Source organism: Terrapene carolina, unplaced genomic scaffold, assembly GCF_002925995.2.
Source record: "Terrapene carolina triunguis isolate 2854851 unplaced genomic scaffold, T_m_triunguis-2.0 Scaffold67, whole genome shotgun sequence".
In the NCBI taxonomy this organism is placed as follows: Eukaryota; Metazoa; Chordata; order Testudines; family Emydidae; genus Terrapene; species Terrapene triunguis.
This window is the reverse complement of record NW_020664418.1, coordinates 13,474,831-13,492,942: the sequence shown is the minus strand read 5'-3', so window position 1 is coordinate 13,492,942 and position 18,112 is coordinate 13,474,831. Positions and strand designations below refer to the sequence as shown.

At 52.0% G+C, this 18,112-nt stretch overlaps 1 protein-coding gene across 1 annotated transcript; it reads right to left on the bottom strand.

Annotated features, from left to right (window-relative positions):
• Positions 1-995: 995 nt before the first annotated feature.
• MPI (mannose phosphate isomerase) lies at positions 996-17,757 on the bottom strand. Its single transcript, XM_024210323.3, has 8 exons — positions 17,693-17,757; positions 14,716-14,843; positions 13,810-14,010; positions 11,754-11,895; positions 10,689-10,871; positions 5,814-5,987; positions 3,453-3,661; positions 996-1,889 (listed from the first exon to the last, which is right to left on the bottom strand). The coding sequence occupies exons 1-8, from the start codon at positions 17,706-17,708 to the stop codon at positions 1,671-1,673; spliced, it is 1,272 nt and encodes a 423-aa protein (XP_024066091.1). The 5' UTR covers positions 17,709-17,757; the 3' UTR covers positions 996-1,670.
• Positions 17,758-18,112: the final 355 nt, after the last annotated feature.

Below are 18,112 nucleotides of genomic sequence, written 5' to 3'. Positions count from 1 at the left end.
AGTGAAGACTGTTTCCCCGTGACCCAATGAACGGCAAGGATACTATATGTGCTATACTTTACTCATATAGCACATTTCAGCCAAGGAGCTCCAAGCACTTCAAACATTCATCCATGCAGCCTCAACCCCCCTGTGAGGTAGATCAGTTATTCTCATTGTGCAGGGCAGGGACTGGAGGTACAGAAGTTAAGTGACTTGCTGACAATCCTACAGGGAGGCAGAAGCAGGAATAAAACTCAGGAGCTCTGATGCTGACCACTGCTCTAATTCCTAGCCACCACAGCCTCTGCATCCACCTAGTCTCTGAGATGCCTGCTTCAGAGCAGGATAGGCCCTTTCTCATCTTAAAAGTGCACAGTTCACCCCCTCTGCTGTCTTGCTTTAAGGAATTTGCCTTGCTGTGGCAGAATTTGGAGGGGAGGAGTCTCACAGCCCCCTCTCCTTTTGTTGTTCTGAAGATAGGAAGTTTAAGCCCAAGGCAATTCTGTTGTCAGTGGTGGAGGAAGGCACGAATGGAGAGTCTGGCTGATCCAGTACAGCTCAGGATTGCACCCCTCCCCCCCCTTTTCCCTTTAATTGCCAAAAACACATTTGGTCACTTCAGGCTCCCTATCAGCCTTACTCCACCCCTGACTCTCCACCTCCACTTGCTGTTCATGAAAATGAGTCAATGCTAGCATGTGGCAGGCACAGAGGAAACTTTGAATCTGTGGCTTGTCAATCCCAATTGTCAGCCTATCTGCTGCCGGAACTGCTTTGGACAGATTGGGGTGAGAGCCACATGAGTTCTCCATTATACCCAGCACCTATTTCAAATACAATGTGTCCATAAGGGACAGCAAGATGATCAAGGCCACTTGAGATGGAACCTTTCAACAGAGTTCATTTGAGCATCTCTCCCCTGCACAGCACAGTGATCTGTTTATGGCTGGGGAATATCCTACTCCCAGCTAATAGGGTAAGGGCTCCACTGCGAACAGTGGATCACGGGGCTTGAAACTGCATCACTATGGATGGAAATTGACGAGCTAGGAGAAAAAGCACTGAGTTTCCTGCAACAACCAAACAATCTTTTTCTATAGCTTCCCCCCGGACAGGTTGGCACAGCATTCCTTGAGCAGGAACTCACCAGCGTTCCCTTACAGTACTGTGCTTTCCAGTTGTGGTAGCTCCGAAAGGGACTCCTATCTTAATAGTATACATGCATCTTACCACCATACAAATCCCAACCACATTCCCCCCCACCCCCTTCCAGCTACAACTCCATGGCCCACTTGAGACCAAAAGGAACAGATGTCACAGTGCAGGTAATGCTCTGCTGGCACTACAGGATGCACTATGTTAGGGAAACTCACCTATTACTCTCCATATCCACTTGGAGCAGACATGAGAGCAGCTGCCTCTACAGTGTTACATAATGGGAGGGGGGAAGGTAATGGACTCTTCCTCCCAGCACTTCATTTAATGCTGGGAGCTGAAGAGATGCAAGTCAGGGGATGGGAGTTGGAGTTGCTGTTTCTACAGATTGGGACCCTGCTGCTTTAGGTTTGGACACAGTGGTTTGTGGGCAAGTTTCAAGCTAACCCATCATGCGCAAGTCTAGTTTGCGCAGGCCAGTTTCTATCTATTCTAAGTGGAGTCACAGCAGGGTAGGTGCCAAGTGTCCCAGACTAGAGGAGGCAGCAGGCTCGGAAGAGCAGCATTCCATCCAGGGAGGACAGGTGCAGGGAGACGCTCTCGTTGGCAGAGATGAAGAGCACTGAGCCCCGGCGCAGGGTCATTTCAGAAATGGCAGCGGTGGAGGTGCCCACGGCCGTGCCTTGGATCACCAGCAGGATACTGGCAGAGTCGATGGCTGAGATGAGGTACAGCTTAATAGAGGAGGGAATCTGCAATGGAAACACATTCGCCATGGAAACAAAGTCTGGCTCAAATTCCTATGCAAGTTTCTGCCTCCTCAAGGAGGCAGTTGTACTTGTATCTCAAACGACCATGGCACAGTGTCTTAACTCTGGAGCCTGCCTCTGCTCACAGTAGCCAAGCTCCAGATGTTGGAGTCAGTCTCTAGCTCCTTCACCACCACCCTGTTGAGAGGTGAGCAGCCAACGATGGTGCAGCGATGCCTGTGCAGCTGAGACAGCACCAGGAGAGGGAGGGAGACAAGTGAATGGTAGAACACAGCAGGAAGAGGGAAAAACCAACAGCAGTGCTGCCTATCATCACTTCCCTCAACTGCGAGCACGAGGCCTAGCTAAACACCCCCAGGTCTCAGCTCTGCATGTCATTCTAGCTCCTACACCATGCCAAGCACTGAGCAAAGAGAGATGCTTGCTTTGTTTAGCACATCCTAGTGCTGCTCAGACTGGGGCTTGGCTTCCCCCTCTGGCTGCAGCTTTCAGGCCCGGGCAGAAGAGCTGATAACATGTGACCCAGGAAAGAGGTGGGCATTTCTCCCCCAGCTCTGCATTCAAAGCAAAGCGAAACTTGCCAACACCAGCTGCAGCAGCAGGACGGGGGAGGGGGAAACGGAGCAGGATCCAGAGGCAAAGCTCACTGGAGGACATGGGACACTCTGGCTTCAGGGGGCAGGCTGGGCAGACACACTCCGTCACCTGTCCCAGAGCCAGCTAGCTGAGTCCAGTGATACTTGGGAGCCACAAGTGGCTTTCACATGTCTCCTGGGGCTCTTTGCAGGGCCTGATATTAAAACACTGATTTAATTATTAGCCAGTCTAAGTTATTAACCAATCAGGATGCTTTTACTATGTTATTAACCAATTAAGTTATCAACCTGCACTAAATTATTAACTTATTTGCTGTGAGAATAATATATATAAAAAAAACCCTAAATATTTCCCATCATACTGTTTAAACAGGACTATAGAGGATTATAGCCAGCTACTACTATGGCTCTTTTGGGTAATGTTGGTCGCTAATGTGGGTCCTGAACCACTGAGGTCTGAGTATCATTGCTCCCCTAATCCCATTGCCTTATGGTCTCAAAGTCACGGTGTGGCTTGTCCCAGGTTCAGCTGACCCCGTGATGCTACCTCTAGTACAGGTGGTGGGAGAGAACGGGGAAACCCCAATAGGCTGGGGAGGGGATGCAGTGATCTCATCTCAGGTCACAGCATTGGAGGGAAGGGGATAAGAGTCGGATGTTAATGGGCAGCCCAACTGACGTATGTGCTTTTTTCCCCTCCTTGACTGGGAAGTCTCTTCCCTCCCACCCCATATCACAGTGACATGGCCCTTGGCAAGGGAGGCTTAGGTTTAGCTCTAGCTCTTTGCAAAGCCAATTACCGCTGCTCGTTGACAGGAATGGAGAAGCTGCTAGAGAGATCCAAAGGCAAGGATGCTGTCTCTGTTTGCTCCCGTCGGAGGAGAGGTCTGATGCTGCTACTAGGCTCCCCTCCCCCCCGTTCATTTGCTGATCCAGGGTCCCCACTCACCTCTATTTTCATGACAGTGAAGTCTGGCACAGGCGGGTCGTAGAGGTAGACACAGGGATCCAAGCGGCTCTGCGTGGGGGCAAAGACCTTGGAGCTGCTGGGTGCTGGGGTGTAGTTCAGCATTTCACACAGGGTGAGCACGTCAATGAATTTGGGCGTCAGGCCGGCTCGCACAGTGTTGTCGGAGCATGCCATGCACTCGATGCAGTCTGGGGAGCAAGGAGCTCAGTGTCAGTGCAAAAGGTGGGACCCTCCCCATCAGAGAGCATCTCCTGGGAAGCCAGGTGTCTAAACTCAGCTCCAGCAGGCTTCAGGCAGGAGGAAAAGCCTCTGTCCCTTCACTGTGGGAAAGACTAGGGATGCCTGGCTCAGGGAAACATGCCATCCCATCATGTCATAGACATTGAGTAAGAGAAAAAACAATGAAGAGTCCTTGTGGCACCTTAGAGACTAACAAATTTATTGGCATAAGCTTTCATGGGCTAGAACCCACTTCATCAGATGCATGAAGTGAAAAATACAGAAGCAGGTATAAATACATGAAAGGATGGGGGTTGCTTTACCGAGTGTGAGGTCAGTCTAACGAGATATATCAATTAACAGCAGGATACCAAAGGAGGAAAACTAACTTTTGAAGTGGTAAGAGACTTGCCCATTACAGACAGTTGACAAGAAGGTGTGAGTAACAGTAGGGGGAAATTAGTATTGGGGAAATTAAGTTTAGGTTTTGTAATGACCCAACCACTCCCAGTCTTTCTTCAGGCCTAATCTGATGGTATCCAGTTTGCAAATTAATTCCAGTTCTGCAGCTTCACATTGGAATCTGTTTTTGAAGTTTTTTTGTTGAAGAATTGCCACTTTTAGGTCTGTTATCGAGTGACCAGAGAGATTGAAGTGTTCTCCTACTGGTTTTTGAATGTTATGATTCCTGATGTCAGATTTGTGTCCATTTATTCTTTTGCACAGAGACTGTACGGTTTGGCCAATGTACATGGCAGAGGGGAATTGCTGGCACATGATGGCATATATCACATTGGTAGATGTGCAGGTAAACGAGCCCAGGATGGTGTGGCTGATGTGGTTAGGTCCTATGATGGTGTCCCTTGAATAGATATGTGGACAGAGTTGGCACCGGGGTTTGTAGCAGGATTTGGTTCCTGGGTTGGTGTTTTTGTTGTGTGGTGTGTAGTTGCTGGTGAGTATTTGCTTCAGGTTGGGGGGGCTGTCTGTGGGCGAGGACTGGCCAGCAACTACACACCACACAACAAAAACACCAACCCAGGAACCAAACCCCGCTACAAATCCCGGTGCCAACTCTGTCCACATATCTATTCACACAAATCTGACATCAGGAATCATAACATTCAAAAACCAGTAGGAGAACACTTCAATCTCTCTGGTCACTCGATAACAGACCTAAAAGTGGCAATTCTTCAACAAAAAAAACTTCAAAAACAGACTCCAATGGGAAGCTGCAGAACTGGAATTAATTTGCAAACTGGATACCATCAGATTAGGTCTGAAGAAAGACTGGGAGTGGTTGGGTCATTACAAAACCTAAACTTAATTTCCCCAATACTAATTTCCCCCTACTGTTACTCACACCTTCTTGTCAACTGTCTGTAATGGGCAAGTCTCTTACCACTTCAAAAGTTATTTTTCCTCCCTTGGTATCCTACTGTTAATTGCTTTATCTCATTAGACTGACCTCACACTTGGTAAAACAACCCCCATCCTTTCATGTATTTATACCTGCTCCTGTATTTTTCACTCCATGCATCTGATGAAGTGGGTTCTAGCCCACGAAAGCTTATTCCCAAATAAATTTGTTAGTCTCTAAGGTGCCAGAAGGACTCCTCGTTGTTTTTGCTGATACAGACTAACACGGCTAACACTTCCTCCCCACAAACAGCTGCTGTCAACACCAGGATGGGCACCTACGGGGTAAGGGAGTAGGTGGCAATCTTAAGCCTGAAACACCTCCCTCCACAATGCATCGATCCAAGAAAGCACGATCCAAGCGGCGGCCTTTCACTCCATCCTCCATGGAGACACTTAGTGGTGACCATGCTCGAAAAGGCCAACGAGCCACCTAGTTTGGTATCCCAGGTCCCACAATGGCCAAGGCAGGGTGCTTGAGATAAGATGTAACCTGGAGATCAACATAAGTCATGGATCATGATGATTGGAAGTGGCAGTCTTACCGTAGCCAGGGTTACAAAGTGCCCATCCCATTATAGGAGTCAATATCCACCAATTAGTGGAACCACAAATGCTATTATTCGGAACGGTCTCAATAGCATTGGCTTAGCACAGGAACACAGCAGCCGCCCCACCTGCCCAGCCACCACTCAATCTCACCTCCATAGAGGTAGGCATGAGGCTCGTTGGCTCCCAGGAACATGGACTCTCCTGGCTGCAGCATCACCAGGTTCAGGAAGTAAATGGCAAAGCAGCCGATGTCTCCCGGGAACTGCGAGTGCAGCTGCAGCAGCAGCTTCCCACTGCTCCCCGAGGTGTCCTTCCCCGCAGCAACTGTGGGGGACAAGAGCAAAGCCAGGTTAGCACCAGCCCCACAACTTAGTCCCTTTGGCGAGAGCCACTGCTTTGCTTACAGCCCTCCAGTGGGGGCGCCCAGTGCTGCCAGCGGCTTCGGGGTTCCCCCAAACCCTCCTCATCAGGAGGCCAGAGCAGGCCTAGGCAGGTCCAGCTGCACATCCGAGTCCCTCTAGATCCCCAGAGATGGGACGAGTGAGGACAGGTGGCCAACGAGGGATCCAACCTGCCTGGGTGTGGTTACGATTCAGACCTCATTAGCCACACGAGCCTCACCCAGATCCATCCACTTCCAGAGACACAGGGTCTAATGTCCCCAGGCTCTGCTCTAGGGGAGGGATGGGTGGGCTGTTTTTTCCCATGCCACTGCCTGGGACAGCAGGATCATACAATCAGAGTATAAGGCCAGAAGGAACTGATCACCTAGCCTGACCTCCGGTACATCACAGGCCACCCACTCCACCCTGTCTCACTAAACCCAACAATCGATCGCAGTCGAGAGAGACTGCCAGTGGCCTGTTCTCTCCCACAAGGGCATCTCCTGGATAGCAGAAATGCTTACTCCCCACCCCGCCAGACACAAACCCTGCCAGCTACGATACATCACCACACACCTGGACCCACCCCTTCATTCCACTTCCAAAACCCTCCGCCCACCTGCCCATTCCACACACATGCCACCGCCACTCCTCTCCCTGTCTTACACCCAGCTCTCCCCAGGCACTCTCCCCAGCATCCAGCAGGTCCATCCTTTCCTTCCCATGTCCCAGTCCTCCCAGGGAAGGAGAGGAGGAAGGGGGGCTTCCAGGGACAGATACTCATCTCCATATCCCACCCCCCATTTTCTACTTCAGCCCCTCCCTCCTCTTCCAGTGGGGAGCAGGTCAGAAGGGGCATTCTCCCCCACCCAAGAATGGCCGTTTGAGGGGTGGGGGAGGGGGTATCCTTTTGGAACTGATCCTCCTTCTCCCCCGCTCCTGCTGGAGCACAGCCTGGGGCAGCCTCACTTGACCTGAAACTCCTTCATTAGAAAGGAGGCCTCTTTGGCTTGGCTCACGCTTCCCCTCCATTGGAATAAAAGGGCTCCTTTGTATTTCCGCTCTGGGAGCGTCCCCGACAGAGCCCCAGCAACCGGAGGAAAGAGAGACTGCTGAAGATCTGGCATAAGCTTGGGGGCCAACTCATGCCAAGGCCCAGACTTCATTGCACACTGACAAATGCAGAGCTGGAAGCCAGTCTTGCTCCCCTGTGGGTTATGATAGTTAAAACAGATCCTAGAGTCTAAGAATGAGGTTAGTGTTTAGATTAGTGGTCCCCAACCTTTTTCGTCTGGCGGGCACCAGACGACGAGCCACAGAGGACCATGGCGGCGGACGAGCATCCGCCAAAATGCTGCTGACAAGCGGCAACGTCAATAGGCGTCGCCGCCGAAATGCCGCCGATTTTCGGCAGCATTTTGGTGGTGACGCCGCTTGCTGAGAAGCAGTGTCATCCAGAGGTGTCGCCGCCGAAATGCCGTTTGTCAGTGGCATTTCGGCAGATGCTTGTCCGCCGGCCAGTACGCAGGCGCACTTAGATGCCCCGGCGGGCGCCATGCTGGCAGAGGGGCTCGTTCACCTGCACATCTACCAATGTGATATATGCCATCATGTGCCAGCAATGCCCCTCTGCCATGTACATTGGCCAAACCGGACAGTCTCTACGCAAAAGAATTAATGGACACAAATCTGACATCAGGAATCATAATACTCAAACACCAGTGGGAGAACACTTTAACCTGTCTGGCCATTCAATGACAGACCTGCGGGTGGCTATCTTACAACAGAAAAACTTCAAAAACAGACTCCAACGAGAGACTGCTGAACTGGAATTGATATGCAAACTAGATACAATCAACTCAGGATTGAATAAGGACTGGGAATGGCTGAGCCATTACAAACATTGAATCTATCTCCCCTTGTAAGTATTCTCACACTTCTTATCAAACTGTCTGTACTGAGCTATCTTGATTATCACTTCAAAAGTTTTTTTCTCTTACTTAATTGGCCTCTCAGAGTTGGTAAGACAACTCCCACCTGTTCATGCTCTCTGTATGTGTGTATATATATCTCCTCAATATATGTTTCACTCTATATGCATCCGAAGAAGTGGGCTGTAGCCCACGAAAGCTTATGCTCTAATAAATTTGTTAGTCTCTAAGGTGCCACAAGTACTCCTGTTCTTTTTGTGCAACATCAGGCGACAAAAGATTTTGTTGATTGCTCCCCCCACGCCCGTGAAGAGGGGATGTTTACAAGCCCTCAGCCCATCACTGCTTCAAAACTGGGGGAAGAGCATAAAAATCCCTGCCAAGGAGGAATTATCACTATGCTGCCTGGAATTCAGAGGGCAATATTTCTAAGCATAAGCAAGCTATGCTCAGCTTGGGTTAGCTCTAAAGGACATATAGAGCTTGCATATTACAGCACGCATCTGTTACCACTTGAAATCTAAAACTGTAATTCATCTGTGTGTGTATGTTTACCTGCTTTAATCTTGTCAATAACTCATTTCTTTTTCCTATTTAATAAATCTTTGGTTAGTTTATCACAGGATGGCTACAAGCATTGCCTCTGGTAAGAGATCTAAGGTACAATTGACCTGGGATAAGTGACTGGTCCTTTAGGACTGGGAGTAACCTGGATATTGTTGGGAATTTTGGCATAAGGCAGGCTTGCAAGATAAACCGGAGTGCCCCAGGGGACTGTCTGAGACTCCATGTTAAGGCTGTTTTAGGGCTTTACGAGTTCACACTTGTTAGGTGGTTGGTGAAATCTAAGTATAGAACTCACAGCTAATTCAGGATTTGTGCCCTGCTTCTTGACAGTCTGCCCTCACTCACGGTCGTGGGCCATGCCAGAAAGACAGACGCTCCTCTCCTACAGCTTGTTGGGCGAACACTCGCTGGGTTGGTTCGAGGAGCAGATCAGCCTTGACGGGAAAGACCATGCTGGGATATAACGAGCTCCAGCCAAGAGTGCTCAGAGCTTTGCCCTGCTGGAGCAGGGAGGGCAGGAGGCAAAATCCTCTCCACGCTTGTTACTCTTTGGTATAAATACACATGCGCCCTCCAGGCTCACCTGGCTGCTCCACTCAGTTTATTTTTACTGGGTAAATTATATACAGGGCGGGGATCTGAAGCTCTGGCTTTGTCCCCAGGTCATAACGTTACTCTTGTTCAGTGCTGAACTCACAGAGGCCTTTCCTGGCGGTATCGCTCCAGGGCAACTTACAGGGCCCCTGTTCAAATACAGGGGGAGGGGCTGAACTGCAGCCACTTCAGGCATGCGAATGCCAGCAAAGCTTCCCAGGGCAGGCAGTGAAGAGGTGTCAGACCCAGCTAAAAATCACAGGGCGGAGCCTAGTTACCCAAGACAGATAGCAGCCAGGACGCCAGGGCTACACATGCTTCTCACAAGTGACTTAGGATCTTTAACGCCCCCAAGCAGTCAGGGACCACACCTTCCACGGTGCGCTCAGCTGATCCGCCCTCTCAGGACTACTGGGGGTCAGGTGGCAGCGTGATAAGCACCTGGGCCTCACAAAGGGGCAGAGAATTTAGTTTGGTGAAGGAACTCTAGGGAGCAAGTCCTGACATAGGCTGGAAGGACACCAGGGAAGTAGCCCAGGAGTCAGCACTTTGGATCTCTCAACTCGGGGATAAAGGGAGCCCAGAAGGCGGGCTGAAGAAGAGCCCAAGTGAGGTGAAAGAACTTTGTTTGGACTTTTGTTACCCCAGAAGGGGATTGAACTCAGAGTGACCCAGCCAGAGGATTAATCCATGAATCTCCAGAACAGACAGGAAACCCTGCTGAGGGGAAACTGAGGCAGGGAATGCCAGCAGGGCCACATTTGGCCAGCAGGGAGCACTACAGGGCAGGCATATTCTGTAGCAACTCCCCATTTCACAGACTACCACTGTCCAAGCAGCAGACAGCTACTCTCCTACATGAACAGAGCAGTGGAGAGCTGGAGGTTGTGTGCACTTCAGGCGATGTTTCCTGCCTCTGATGGCGAACAGGCTTTCCCCAAGGCGCTCTGCTTTGACTGGAACGGCAGGGGGAGATGGTGCCAGGTGCTGTTCCTGCAGGGAGGCGACTGACAATGTAACAGCCTCAGCTAGCACCCACGAGACCAATCAGCAGCAAGCAAAGGCCACAGCCCTCGGTTATTCTGGAGCGAGGTTAGGTGACTGCACTGTGGGAGGATGGAGCTGGGGAGGAGCTAGAAGTGAAATGTGCACTCTGTCCCGTGTGTCACGCCCGCTCCACCTGCAGCATCCCCCTAGAGAACCCAGTCATTACATCCAATACCATCACCCACCCAGTCGGGGCAGCTGGTCCCACCTAGCAGGGTGGTGTTAAAAGCCCTGACAAGTGAGAGCCGGTCAGTGGCTACAAAGATGCTGCCCCCTCTAACCCATTCCAAGATGCCTGCTTGCTCCCAAAGATCCATGGCAGCTCCATCCCCTTCACTAATCCAGGCACTGCCAGGGCCAGCGTGGGGCAAGGATCCCCTCTGAGCTGTCCCGGCTCCAAGGGACATTCCTTCTCCTGGACCGACAGGAAGAGGAGACAGCCACATCCCTGACCGCCCCGGGAACGCAGGGCTCTCCACGTCGCAGACAGATGCAGAACAAACCTTCCTGGGAAATCCTCTTCACCAGCATGTTCAGCTGGTCCACAAAGACCTTCTTTTCGCTCTTCATCATCCTGGTGAAGCAGACCCGCAGCGCGGCAGACACGCCTCGGGGGTCATTGCACACACTGCGCTCCAGCTGCTCCGCTGCCACGTTGCCAATCAGCGCCCGGAACTCGGGGACCTCTGCAAAGAGCAGATGCCTGTCAGGAGCCTGGGCTGGGGTAGGATAGCAGGGGCAAACCCACCCACTCAGCTACCCCCCAGGGATGGGCTGCTAACACCACGCCCCCTTCTACAAAGCATTTGGCTTATGGTCACAGAGCATGGCAGCAGCAGAGCAGGCCATAGAAGCCAGGAGCCCCTGCCCCATCACTGCATTCCCTGGGCCCAGCTTTGCACTCTGGTGCAAACTTAGGCATTTCAGTCTCTGTTTTAGGCACCTGTGTTTGAAAAGCCTGGAAAAGGGATAAAGTAACTGCCAACACAGAGGTGCTAGCCCCAGGTCTTGTCTGGCTTAGTGTCTCCGAGCTGCTCCGCTGAGCCTTTCCCAGGTGCTGATCTGCATTACGAAGCTAGGGCAGCAAATGAGCTGCTCATTACATCCAGCAGAGGGCAGCTTCCCCTGGGGGCGAGGGGCTCAGCAATGGAGCAGCCCCCATAATCACGGCTGGTCAGTCAGAGTGATCAGCCCCCTGCAGGCAGGCCCAGCGAGAGGGGAGTCCAAGCCTGGGGCTCCTCGCAGCCCGGAGCTCGGCTTCTGGGACCACTGCACCAGGCCTTATGCGTTGGCATTTCTCCTGCCTGCAGGGCTCTGCTTGGAGCGACACCGCCAGGGGCTGGAGGAGGATATGCCCAGCCCAGCTGCAGGGATACACTGAAGGGGATCTTATTAACCCTTACAAGTGCTCAGCCCTCCCCCCCGGCCCCATAGCATCTGACCCTTCCTCTTTCCTCCAACTCGGATGTTGTCACTCAAGCCGGCAGCCCCAAGCTTGGGATCTCTTTATCCCCCCTCTCCTGCCCTGCCCAGCACATCCCCAGCCAACAGTGCCACCTGGTGCTTACTCTGGAGAAAAGCCACAATTTCCTCCACGGGCCGGAAGCCGCACATGCCCTGGAAGGAGGTCAGCGCAATGGCCATCTCTGGCTTGTGATTGGCATCTGGATAGTGCTCGGGAAACTGGGCGTGAAGCTTTCCCGCCAGCTCCTAGAGAGGGGAGACGAGGACAAAAAGAGTTAGAGTCCGGGCAATGCCTCCTCAACAGCCAGGTCCCTCGGCGCCAGCTCACGCGCTGGGAGGCTGCATCCTGGGGAAGAGATCCCACCCGGCTGTGGGTATGCCAGCAAATGGATTCAATGAGGAAAGTCAGTCCTGCCTAGGGGGTCAGAGTGACTCACCCCTGTCAGAATTCTCACTCCCTGGGCTCCCTCACTGCACCATCCTCCTGGCTTCCCAGAGAGGGGCTACGGCAAGCTACGTGCCAGGCTTCAGCCTGAATGCCCAACTAGCTAAACATCCCCCCCATCTACCTCCCTTCTCTGCCCACTGCTGCGGCCCCCACCAGGACACTTCAGCACAGCGACTGCACATTTTAAAACACAGGATGCTGAGGAAATGCAAGTGCAGCCAGCAGACATGGCAACACTGCAGCGCCAAGGAGATCTGGGATACAAGCACATGCTAGCAAGGGCTGGGCTTATGTCCCCTGGGTTTATTCCACTGTGCACATCTCACCAGGCTGAACAGAGGGGTCTCAGCAGTAGGCAGTGGCACTTGCTGCTGAGCTGAGGGCTTCCTGTCAAATGATTCTTTCTGTGTTTCTAATTTAAAGCTGCTTTTTGGTATCAGATGGGAACCAGTTGCTGAGATCAGAGCACTTAACATCCCTCAGTGAGAGCTCCAGGCCCATACTCTGCCCAAGACGAGCGTAGTAGTTCTCCTATGCTTCAGTCAGAGTTATTTTCTCCCCAGGAAACGGGTCGAGAACAAACATCTCAGGGCTGAGGGCTGAGCCTTATGATGCAGAAAGGAAAGTTTTATTGCCCTAATGCCCTCTTCTTGTTACGGAGCAATAAAACAGCTCCTCAACCGAGCAATCAGATCTGGCCATGACACCCAGTGGCTGATTCAAGCCCAACATTTAGGTTTTGTACAAAGAGCTTAACAAAAGTTTATGATCAACAGAACTGTTGCCTTATGTTTAAAGCCCCTTGTACACAACATCCACTGGCTGATCTGCATTAAGCTATTACAATTCATAGTCGTACAAAGCAGCAGCGTACATAGGAGCACTGCCAGAGCCAGATCAGGCTTACTGCTCTACATGCCAGACTGGCACTAGATGCTCAGGTGGCCTCACTGGGCCGGTTGTAACAGGCAAAAGCTCAAACAAGACTGATGCTGAAGTAGACACCTAGGCCTCACATTACACCTGAATGGGCACAATTTCAACTGCAGCCTGTTGTGTAGACTCTAGACGGGGCAGAGGACAATAATGTTCCCATTATTTTTATTTCTGTGCATAGCGCTGTGCGTGTCCCTATACTGAGGGAGGCAACTCGGGAAAAGCAGTGAAAGCGTTTTACTGAATGACCTGTTCCTAACATAGAGCTACTCTGCCATGTGCTCCATGCTCTGTCACAGCCATTGAAATCAATGGGGTCAAAATACAATATGATCTGACGGCAATACGGCAGGGCCCCTTCTCAAGATTTAGAGGCCGTGCCGTGTTCTTCCCCTCCAGCCACCACAGCATGTTTGTGGCACCCATCTGGGTGAGACACAAGGTGCGTCTTGTCCCAGTGGGGTTGGATGAGTGCAAGTTGAAGGGGGTTTTGTTTTTGTATCTGCACTGGCTTTGGAGCAAGGTCTGTCTTTAGCTATGCTCTGTCAGGTACTTAGCAGCCTCTGGGCATGGAGTGCAACAGCCAGGTGCTGGCAGCATCTGCAACCATTCCAGAACTCAGTGGGTAGGGGATCATGAATGTGGTGCACTCCTGAGTGTCATGCCACGAGAGCAGGCCCAACTCAGCAGCACAGCTTACATCAGTGACATCTGCAGAGAGGCTGCCTGCAAGGACCCAGCAGTGCACTCAGAGGGGGTTCAGAACAGCTTCTTACCTTGTTGGGATGGGCCTGGATGGACAGGGCTGTGTTAACCGACAGCACTTTGAACAGGAAAGGCAACTGGCCCTGGAAGGTCTCCTTGACCTTGGATCCCAGGCATCCAGGATTATCTGCTATCCACTGTCCTAAGGTCTTCTGGGGAATTCGATTATCCAGAATAACAGCGTCGCCTCTAGGGTGGGTTCCCATCCAGAGCTGGAACAGGCATTTGTGGGGTGGAAAAAAAGGGACAGGACAAAGCCATTAGCATCTCCAGCATGGCTCTCGACAGGCTTAGAAGACAGGCCAAATAGGCAGGTTCAAGGAGAGGGGGAAAGGAGGTAGGGTTGTCTGTACTTGAGTTCTCAGCTCTCGCTTCCTGCTACGGTTCAGATTGAATATCAGCATCCCCCTTAGCTTCTAAGCGCATCTCTCCCATCCACCCACCTATAATTATTTCCTCATCTCCCAGCTAGGTCAAAGTATACAGAGGTCTGATCTGCCAGGCTTGATCTTGATCTTCTCCTCAGTACCTTTTGAAACACAATTGCCATAGTGGTGCTCAATCCAGCTATGCAATGCTTCAAACGAAGCCAAAGTCCCCCCATCCCCACCCACCCCTTTGCAGATTCTGTCAGCATTGCACTGCAGTGAAAAGCAAGGAAAAGGGATTCAAATTCCTGCCTGACCCCAGCTGGTGATCTGCTTATGCCCTGAAGCATGAGGATCAAGAGCATACTTGCCACTGCCACTGTAGATGCTATTCATGCGCGTAATAGCTGCAATGTTCCAAAGGAAGAAGCCAAGTTTTGGCCTCAGTCATGAGGGTGGAGATAGGAGAGGGAAAGTGGCTGACTCTGGGATCTCAGCAAAACCTGCGCCACACAGAAGACTGGCAGAGGGAGGGAGCTGGGGCCTTACCTCAGCATATGGCTTGTCTGGATCGATCTGTGCCAGTGGATCACTGCTAGCCAGCAGCTTGGCCACTTCGCTGTCCGGGCCGATCTTCCCCCAGGCATATTTCTGCACAACGCAGGAAAGGGGAAACACTAAGCAAACACACAAAAACAAAGGGTTATCCAAGGACACAACAGGCAAAAATCACCAGCTCACAAAATGGCCTGACATTGCCAACTCCCGGCCACCCCTGCTAAAATTCCTGTCCATACTTTGACACGCCCCCCCCCCCCCCCTTGCCTCCACTGCTGCAATCTTCTCCCCTCTGGGAAGCTGCCCCCTCCAAAATGCTGCTGCTCAGATCAATGCACCATCCCATCCCCATTCCTCTTTCAGCGCCTCCATCAAATTCAAGCTCATCATCTCTAGGTCTCTGCACAACTTATCCTGACCCCTAACTGCCCTCTGTGTCCTTTTCCCACGCTCATCCTCGTGCTTCCTCCCATGCAGTTCCTCACACTCAAAACAGTCTTCCTCTCCCATACACCCAACCACTTTCCCCTCCTGAAAACTCACTTCTTCCATTAAGACTTTTAAACAACATCCACCAGAGAAAATGATGGATTATCAGGATTAGTTGTATTACAGTAGCCCCTAGGGGCCCGGGAGAGACCATTGCCATATGTCTGAACGCTCCTGCATCTCTAATTTAGAGCACACGATTCTTGGAGCAGTGATGCATTTTGCACAGCATCGAGCACATGCTAATGGCATGGTTCTACAGCTCCTCCAAGTCAGATCATAAGAACGGCCGTACTGATCCATCTAGCCCAGTATCCTGTCTTCCAAGAGTGGCCAGTAGCAGATGCTTCAGAGGGAATGAATGAACAGAACAGTTATAGAGCAATCCACCCACTGTCATCCAGTACCAGCAATCAGAGGTTTAGGGATGCCAGAGCATGGGATTGCATCCCTGCCCATCTTGGCTAATAGCTATTGGTGGACCAATCCTCCATAAACTTATCTAATTCTTTTTTGAACCCAGTTATACTTTTGGCCTTCATAACATGCCTTGGCAACGAGTTCTACAAGGTGACTGTGTGTTGTATGAAGAAGTTTCCTTCTGTTTGTTTTAAACCTGCTGCCTATTAATTTTACTGGATGACCTCTGGTTCGTGGTAAATGAAGGGGTAAATAACACTTCCCTATTCATTTTCTCCACACCATTCATGATTTTACCTCAATACCCTCCAGTTCAAACCTACATGCTCTGGTCTTGCACCACACAGTCCAGTTCCACACGTCCACTACCTAAAGTCTAGTATGTTTCACTACTAGACAATTTCAGTTTAGAGCAACAAATGACGGTGAAAAATCTGTGCCCCAGCGTAAGACATTCAACTACTCCAAGAGCCTCCAGCTCCAAAACTGGCCAAACCTCCTCCCCAATGTGGTTTAAAGTGTGACTGGGTAAATACGGCATCCTCACACCCCAGATCTGCCCCCTGCTCGTCTTTGAGTCACACCTGCTGAGCCAGACAAAAATGTGTGTTTACTGTCATTTGCACAGCCCATACAGTTATGGGAAAGTGAGCTGGCTTCCACTCCACCTCAAGCACCATGTTGCTGATGGCAGAATGTTTAATCTTCAGGGTCCTAAGCAGACTTTGCAGGCTTGGCTGAACCTGCATTCTCATCAAGTGCTCACGCAGGGCAGGCCAGGGCATCCCTGGTAGGCCTTGAAAACTCTACCTGCCAGTGCTAAGCAGGAAACTGTCCCTAACAAGTGGAAAGGGACAAGGAAGAGGAGGGTGGAGTAAGCAAAGCCATTGAGTCCTGCAGAATTTAAGCTTTCGTCAAAAAAACAAACAAACAAACAAACAAACACTTCTTTAACCCTCATATGCTACAATGATGGGGACCACATGAGAGCCTGGATAGACAAAGAGGGTGGGAGCGACAAAGGAACTTAGACACGCTGATCGTCATGGCACCTAGAAAATCGCAGGAACGACACTGTGATCCACAAAGCTGTTGGGCCACTAGGCTCCTATACAACGAGTGGAGGTAGGTGCCTTAGAATGCGATCCACAAAAGCCGACATGCTAGGCGAGAGGCCACCTACAACTATCAATGGGAGATGCTGACAAGAAATGATGCGAACAGGCATCTCCCACCTGTCGGAGTTATGAGCACTGAGCTATGGGATATTCTGATATACCCCACATATATATTGTGGGGCTCCCTCAGTCTCTCCTGTTCAAGCTGTTCCACTGTGGATAAATAATTAAAGAGTGATTGGAGCAGGGGGCCTGAACCCAGGACCTCCCACCTTCCAGTGGGGTGCCTGAACCAGCAAGCTACAGTTTGTCTCTCGCTTGGCAGTTTTGTGGCTGGCAGAGGTGTGGGCAAGGACCATTATACCCATTTTCCATACACAAACAGAAGTACAGAGGAGATGCTGGACCAACACCACATGTGGAAATCAGCAGCACTCAGGAATAGAACCCAAGAGTCCAGACCCCCAGCCCCTCCCCACAAACCAACAGACCCCACTCCCATTCCAGAGACAGGAATAGAACCCAGGAGGCCCTCTATCTTCCCTTCCCACTCACCAAGAAAATCCAGGAGTCCTGCCTCTCAGTCCTTCCCCCATCAATAAACCTCGCATGCGAGACCCAGGAATAGAACCCAGGCGTCCTGGCCCAGCCCCTCCCCCACAGAACCCAGGGCGGTCCTGCCCCAGCCCCAGGGACGCCTGGCCTAGGAGCCTGGCTGTGCCTGTGCTGGCGGATTCCCTGCCGGCGTAGGAGGTGCCATGTGCCTCGTTCTGCGGGGAGCCGCCCGCTGCCGCGAGGAAGGCGCATCCCCGTGGCGGGGAGAGTCTGAGCAGCTGGGGCAGGTTCTAGCCCAGCTCCCCCTGCAGCCCCTTCCCCAATGCCATGGGACCCACCCGCCCGGCATCCCCGCCGGAGCCGGCTCGGCCCCGGCCGCCGCTCACCTCTCAGCTCCGCCATGGCTCCGCCTGGTGCCCGCTTCCCCAGCCTGCACCGCCCCACCGGCCGAGCGAGGGGAGATCCGGGATAGAGCGGCGGGCACGCCCCCTCCCGGCCCGGGCACGCTGGGAGAGGTAGTTCCCCGCCTGAAGCCCAGCAGCGCCGGGAGGAGGATGGGGCGGAGCCCGGTGTCGTCGGCCCACGCGGCCCCCAGTCAGGGTTCGAGTTGGAGGCGTGGCGCCAGGATCCATTGTTCACCCAGTCTGGGCAGGGTCCGCTTGAAGTAGCTGGGAACAGAGTGCTCTGTGCATGCGGGCTCCTACGGGGGCAACCCTTCCCCCAGATACGTCTTGCCCTAGCATGGGGCAACCCCCTGTATGCGCAGCCCCGCTCCCCACGTATGCAATCCCCTTCCTTACTATACC